We start from the raw sequence: 7760 nt of genomic DNA on the forward strand, positions 1-7760 counted from the left end.
GCCAGTGACGAGGAGACATTTATTCATAATAATGCAGTATCTGAAAACTTAGAGAATCTCCGAAACTCTTACAACACCGTATTTCTTCCCGGGAAATAATGAAAACTATCTATTACCTCTAGAACGCTCGTTTGTCGCAAAATGCGTGCAATTATAGCAGCGATTCAATATTAAGATGGTCACAGTCCATTCGGCGGGACATAATTATTAGCTTACTTCATAAAAGCGAATGGCATCTGTCAAAGAAGACGTAATAAGAAAAGGCAAATACCAATATGGATGTCTCAGCAGTGGCGACGGGGTATAGGGAAGATTGCCGAGGGATAGGCGGGGGAACAAAGGTCCGAGCTCAAAGGGCAGGAGACTAGCTTTATTAACCATCATTCTATTAATAATCTTATATTAATCGTTCTGTATTTTTCATCTCACGAAATGCACAAGGTAACAAATATTTGTAAGAACGAGAACAAAGAACGGTGACCTGGCGTGGATACTTGTCTGCACTTATGACGGATGAATCACGCCTGCGGTTCTGGACAATGCTTAAGATTTCAACTTTTTTTCTCTACAATCATCGATCTTCAGCTTGACCGTTTTCCGTGACTATCCGATACGAAATACCTCTCGAAAGTCCATGCTTCGAACAAGTTATACCGCAGTTTGTTGTCTAATGTGTCGTCGAGGCTTGTCGTGATTGTAATATCGCTGCGATCTCATGCTGTTTTCTGAAATAGAAGAGAATTTTTTTTTTTAAAGAGCAAAACGGTGAGAGATAGATTGCGATTTTATTTATATGTCGTTCTTGAGCAAGTAACTGCTGTTTATAATACACGATAACGCGATTGTTGGTCGTCGCGTACCGGATTTTTAACTTGAATACTGAAAAATGGCCGTAGTCTACTCATCTCTGATAAAGTAATTGGAGTAGCCTAAGTTTCGAAGTTTCCGCAGTAGCTTAACACGTGTACAAAACACCATGCATGAATACCAAACGCATATGTATGAAAAATGTGTTGAATATATTCAGATGTAAAGTCAATTTTAATAAAGTTGAAAAATAAATCCAACGTTTAAGCAAATCATTTCGAACAGTCCAAGTCGAGATAACGCACGAGGTACACGAGTGCATTGGAATATATACATACATATATACGAGCATTCGCATTCCAGTAATCATCTCTGTAATTGCACTTTCATTAGTCGAAGACTTAGAGCGAGCGAGTAGTTCGAAATCGAATTACCAAACTTCTGAAAAGCCGAGCCAGCGGGACGGACTGAATAAGCAGTAAGGAATGGTTGTTTTGTAACGAAAAGAATGGTACTGTGTGTGGAAACTCGGGGTAATTTTCAAAATGTATTTTCCGAACCAGCGTCGCCCGTTCGCTTGTGTATTATTTATGATCCACCGTCAGGACAAGTGACAGGTCGATTGGTAAATAATATGCATGCACCCCTGCGTGCCGGTAAGTGATTACTGGCCACAAATTGTTACGCCATACACCATCAACATTGCTTCCATCACTTCGGCTCCGTCTGCACGTATATGTATAACAAGCTGTCTCGTCCAACGACTAAATCTCAAAGTTTGTTACGCTGAATGAATAAATTAACTGCCGGATCATGGAGGACAGCACTCAAATACGTCGGCAAACTTTGTTTCACTTAGGCCTGATCATTTTCACGTAACAATCCGAAGATCTCATGCGATTTGTCAGATTTCGCTCGAGGGTATGCAAGTATATTCAGCCACTTTTGACAACTATAGGAGAAACGTAGATTCATAAATGTCGTTTTACGTTCCTCCTATTTCATTTAAAGGATCATTTGGAAAGAATATGAATAAAGTAAGAGAAGCGTTTAGCTGGATAGAAAGAATCTATCGGCCTACGTGTAAGACGAAGCTTTAACTATGAATATTTCTACTTTGACGGGGATTTCACACTTTGGGTAATGATTATTACAAATTTACTCAAACCTCGCAATGCTGTCCGCTTGCCCGGCGGGCTATCTCGAGCGTAATTGATTAATAATTACGCCCGGACTGCGTAATCCACCGTTGAAGAAACAAAACTAGTCGCAACGTTTCCACGTCCAACCACGTGCACTAGCGTGACGTTCGTGGTGAAAAAAAGGAGAAAGAAATTACTGACAAACTGATATACATATCTGGTATTTCAATTCGACATTTTGTTAATTGATTAACTTTGGGTTGTTTAAATGTGGGAATTGGTTTAACGCACCTGACTCGTCATCCGCGTCGTACTCAGCCAGTGTTTCGCTGCAGCAGAAATTGTACTCGGAGTTCTGACTTCGGCGTAGTAGAAGAACAACTTCGGTCACGCTGCTGACGTTCGGTGGTGGTAGAACAGTGAAATTATTTCCAAATTTTGCCGCCCGATACTCGATATCCGAATTGTAGTAAGCCGACTCTAAGTTTCCCTTGACTATCTGTAACGAAAATCAATTTCATATTCAACAAGCATAGCCAGTACGTAAAATTAGATACCCAGACCCGTGTCAACGTGTAGATTCTTGGTTTACGATGACCTCGACTACTTATCATCACGTGGATGTGATCAAACAGAATGTTTACCGTCATCGGTCTATAGCCAGAGTAAATTCTTGTTTTTAAACAAATCACGGCATCGTAAAGTCAGATCTGTCTGTATAACACAGATGCATTTCTTTTATCCCAGTAAAAGACTGATAAATATTCGCTAGATAAGATTGGAAATTGCGGAGGTAGGTACAGTTTGGCCTGGCAGGTATCGATTCACTCCGAGTTGTATGATAAATTTGGAAATTTGGGTGTGAGAGGCCGGATCGTACGTTGGGCTGGATATTAATTTGTCGAAGGGTTATTTGCGGTCGGTACAACCCCCAGCCCAGGGTTTTGTATTCAGGCTTTGATAGTGTAGTCACGCGCAATGTTGCCACTGGACTTTCGATGACGTCCTTCCGGTGAATATTACTCCTAGTAACGGCTCCGCGGCTGACGTCCTCGTTCGCTCGTATCGGGACATGGAAAAACACTTTCCATACGTTCCATTATATCCTCGCTACAAATGGTCCGCTATTCGTACTCATCTCTGGATATTACCGCGTAAATATGACGCGTTGGAACATTTGTCTGCATATTTCCCCTCGTGCCTTCAACCCTCTATACATATACGTGCGCAAAGGTATAAACGACCGATGGATATCGGTGAATACAATTGTTGCAACGATTACTGTTACTGTTACGACTCTGCGGTCTGGGGACAAGGATCAAGGGACCGTTACGAGCGAAAGGCAGTAAACATGCGTATAAAAATGATACAAGTTCGCATTACTGGGGTACGATTCTCGGACTAATGCGACCTTAACCCGCGAATTTGTACCGTTTGGTGTAATCAACGGACTCGATTTCTACCGTGTTCACTTGTTAGAAATCGAGTTTGCTGAACGAAATCGTTACCCTTGTAAAACTTTGGGGATTCGAGCCGTCAAATCTATGGATTATCTGGTTTGCTTCTATCCGAAGGCTGTGTAAATTGATCGGAATATATCCGTCCTGCATAGGTTCGATTCGATATCATAAGAGAGAGTGATGCGAATGTGTACAGGCGCATACTCGAGGGAGACGTTCGCTCTTCAATAAGGCTGACATCTTTCGTGATAAGTAAGCGCGAGTAGCGAAGAGTTGCAAGTGTCTGCGTAATCTGAGTTGCATAAAGTCTGAGTCCCGAAGATGGTGTTACTTCGCGCAGAGTTTGTCGTCAAGTATCAGACGACGCGGCGTAAGAAGTCGTTAATGGCCCTCGGCAGAGTAGAGCATAATAGGTTCCTCCTTATTCTTGTAGCTTCGTACCTACGTGTAGCATCTGCAACTATCACGAGCAAACGTAATCCTCTTACGATCATACGCAACGTTCGTTGCGGCACAGAAGGCGCACTGGGCTTGAACAACAGGTACGACACTCGGAAGTATTAAGTTTCCGAGTTTTTGGACGAGTTTTGAGTTCTGCGTAAGAAGTTTGCACTTTATTATACCTGCGCCAACTATTGACCTTTAAATTTGTCCTCTAAGACGAGCCCTTTCTTCAAGTTCATCTTCCGCACATGTTAACATATATCCGATACGCTACGTATGTACGTACATACGTTTCAGTTTTGGAACTAAAGCAGCAGAGGCGGCAGCAGCAACGCTCGGGATTTGTTCTAAACTCAGCAGTTTATCCGTCGGGTGATACGAGCGTAAAAATGAGAAACTATGGAACAAAGTTAAAGCGGCTGTCGCCAGCTATACGGCTATGTATTTACTTAGTGATACGTATTGTATTATACGTATGCATGCACGGTATATGCATAACTACACGACGATATTTTTCATCAACTTTCGTAAAATAAACGCTGCACGTACCCAAAGTTTCAATCCTCTTTTATGTACCTTTTGACTTGCAATTTTTTGTTCTTCTTTTTTTCGTATTATGGATGTTAGGCATGAAATACAAACCGGTAGGCTAGACAAGGTTTCACCTTAAATTTACGGAAACTTATCACTCCGAGTGGAGAAAGAGAGCTGATTTCACTGAAAACTGCAAGGAAAGAGGGACACGAATATCCCGTGTGGCAAATATACTTTTTACTATAAATGTGGCAGATTGTAAGTCGCAAACATTCGTCTTCACTGTTTCTAGAGTAAATTCTGCATTTTACAAAATACATTCCATTAAAAAAACCTGACGCGTCCCCCTTTTCTTGCTGTTTTGAGTAAAATTTGCTCTCTTATTCTCTCCGTTTACACCACGTGATTTTGTTCAATATAATAAAGGCGGAGTATCCACGACCGTCGCCTTTTATGAATTAAAGTGGAGCCGTATACACTCCGTATAATTCTTGGGTTCTTCGAGATCCTTCAGTCCTTTGCATGTGCGGATTCAGGATTCGGAAGGTCAGCTAATCCTGTGATGATCGGCCAGGATTGGAAGGTTCTGTAAGTTTTCCGCCCAAACAGACTGTTTCATGTGAACCAAGTGTAAGACTAGAAACGAATATTTGTCGCTCATACCATTCGGTTCAGTTTCGTCAACTGCTGCGCGTGAATGTTTGTCCATCCGTAAAGTGGTGTGTGAGGAAATTTTCGCCAGTCGGGGTGGAGCAGAGTCACATCGTATCTGGGAAAAAAATATTTAATAAATTCTACGTCGGGGCAAAAACCTTGTACAATCCAGATTATATACTACGTGGAGTCTGAATTATTGATACAATTACCTACTGTTTGAATTTTATCGAGAGTGGGGCCTGTTAACATGCTGCGATGTGCAGGGTGGTTCATTTTAATCGCCCGAGGCAAATATTACAGCAAAGAAAAGACATACCAGAAAAAGTCTCCTACAAAACTTGTATATTCTCAAAAGAGAGAAAAAATAATACTCTCTCCTTGGCGTAGAGACAGTTTCTTAATTGAAATGGGAAAAACGACAAATAGTTTTGCCGATAAAAAAATTAGAACTATATTTTATTTGTTACTGCTACTACCATCTGTTGTCACTAGCGAAAGTTTATATTTATGCACAAACTAGCGAAAATATTTTCTCTTTAACTTCACGGGTTGTCGCATTATCGCATCATCACGCATTGATTGTATCTGTAGTATGATTCACGGTATACGTTATACATATATTTTTAGACGCAATTAATATGCGTCTGAATAGTAGCTTCAGCCAAGATTGATCTTTAAAGTTACAATTCTGGTTGGCAATTATCGGGACACGTGTGCTCGGACAGTTAAATCAGCACATATCCGTGATCACATTCTAAAAATTCAAATCTTCGAGTTGCGAGAGTTATTTATTTTACATGAAGTATTATATCTATACCGAGAATAACGAACGAGCCGGCGTCGATAAAAATTCAATATTTTTACAAACGCAATTACCCCTACAAAGGAATCGTGCTATGGAATATTTGCACCACACTTTGATCGTGTGATTTTCTACCGACACGATACTTTTTTCACTTGTTAAATTGCCTTGTGCCTTACTTGTTATTCTTGTGCGTCCGTAGCTGTTGGACCTGCATGGGATTCGGCATTTCCGGTAAATCTTCTCTTCGACGTTCGCCTCCAGCAGCTGAAGTATCGGCGCTTGCGGGAGTTGGAGCCCTTTTGCGGCGGATCCGAAGTTTCTTGAGAAAATATCCACACGAGAAGCACGAGGACATTTGCAAGGTATTCCCACCGCAGAGACTATTCGTAACTCCACCGTACAAAACGCATGTTTCAATATACCTGATCCGTTTGCCTCGTGGCGTTGAACCGCATGCTTTAGTGCTTGCTACAGGATAGTGAAATTTCCGTCGTATCTCCTCACAGTTTCCGATACAAGGAACGAAGCCGATTGACGTTTTCTCTGTACATATAGCACTGCGGGAACCAACAGGAAAACCGTTCCAATTATCCGACGTGTGACAGTGTTAATTGTCGAAATGATTGTCACTTGCTGTATTGAACCAAGATCAACTTGTACCGAATGGGTTTGAAGATTTGGGAGAAGTAAGATACAAAATAGACAAATAAAATTGATATTAAATGAAAAAATAGCGTCCGACGCACAGAGATTTTATTGATTAGAATTTAATCCAGATTCAAAATGTTCAATGGTTTATTATTTAACCTTTCAATCGTTACGTTCACTGCGTTATTCTTCTCGTTGTGTTCCAATTGAACTTGTAAACCGATCTATGTGCGGAACGCTACTGCGTTGAGACATTATTTTTGTCTTTCGAATTCCAACAACGACGAGGTTTTATCTGTTTGCTTTGTTATTAATCGACGAACCAACGATGATTCGATACGTAAATGTGTGCATAGTTGCTCATACAAAGTCTAGAGTACGTATGTAAATACGTACAATCTATAAGTATCTATAAATATACATATATTATATACATATATGTGTATGTATTATATGTATACCACCTATAATGTGCATGTATATCGACTCGCTTTGCAGGCAGCGTCGCACCAAGTACGCTCTTATCTCAATGCGTTTGTGCAATGTTCGAATGGTAGGTCCGTCCGCATGCTCGACAAAATTTAACAATACACATACATACGTCTCTATACGGCCGCTCTTTGTACGGCATTTCGCTAGAACGGTCTTTTTTAATTGTGGCACTTTTTAGATTTATGGCCGACAATATTTCCTTATAGGTAAAAAAAAAATATATTTTAATCTAAGCATATTTACAGGAAATAAAAAGAGTAAAATGCTTTATGAACTAAAAACTATGTTATTTTATAAAAAAAATGGAATAGATCCACTTGAATATGTATGAGCTTGTGCAAAAATAACTGATTACTTGTACGGCTTTTCGCTTTACGGCCAACTTTTCTGGAACGTATCTAGGCCGTAAAGCGAGGTATGGCTGTACGTCAAACATTGCGTTTTCCATGCACTATAGTCCTATCACGTGATCGAAAAATATTGCCTCAACTATTCGAAACAAGAGAAAATATTTTTGGTAGGAGCGATGGGGATGCACGAAAGCCAGCCTTCGACCCCTTGATTTTGTGAATTTCGAAAAATCGATCACGCGATTTTAAAGATGCAACTATGCACTCGCTCGCATCATGATGCAATTAGTTATTTCACCAACTCTATTCAGATAGTTTTCAGCATTCCAGTAGTCCTTTCAACCTACGAGATCTAAAAGAATTACTAATTTACGTATTTTCAGAAAGACCTGAACGTGTCATTTAGTGCTTAAATTATGCG

The 7760-nt window shown here is 40.4% G+C and overlaps 1 protein-coding gene across 2 annotated transcripts; it reads right to left on the reverse strand.

The window, feature by feature from the left end:
* Window positions 1-394: 394 nt before the first annotated feature.
* Window positions 395-6754, reverse strand: LOC124302614 (uncharacterized). 2 transcript variants are annotated; one of them, XR_006907741.1, is made up of 5 exons: window positions 6026-6412; window positions 5051-5156; window positions 2241-2448; window positions 1976-2104; window positions 395-725 (listed from the first exon to the last, which is right to left on the reverse strand). XR_006907741.1 is itself a non-coding variant. In XM_046758945.1 (5 exons), the coding sequence occupies exons 2-5, from the start codon at window positions 6202-6204 to the stop codon at window positions 649-651; spliced, it is 570 nt and encodes a 189-aa protein (XP_046614901.1). In that variant the 5' UTR covers window positions 6205-6406; window positions 6657-6754; the 3' UTR covers window positions 395-648. The 2 variants fall into 2 exon arrangements, 1 of the variants encoding a protein (XP_046614901.1); XM_046758945.1 differs by lacking the exon at window positions 1976-2104 and adding an exon at window positions 6657-6754 and having other exon boundaries at window positions 6026-6406.
* Between the last annotated feature and the right edge of the window lie 1006 nt (window positions 6755-7760).

This window comes from Neodiprion virginianus, chromosome 4, assembly GCF_021901495.1.
Source record: "Neodiprion virginianus isolate iyNeoVirg1 chromosome 4, iyNeoVirg1.1, whole genome shotgun sequence".
In the NCBI taxonomy this organism is placed as follows: domain Eukaryota; kingdom Metazoa; phylum Arthropoda; class Insecta; order Hymenoptera; family Diprionidae; genus Neodiprion; species Neodiprion virginianus.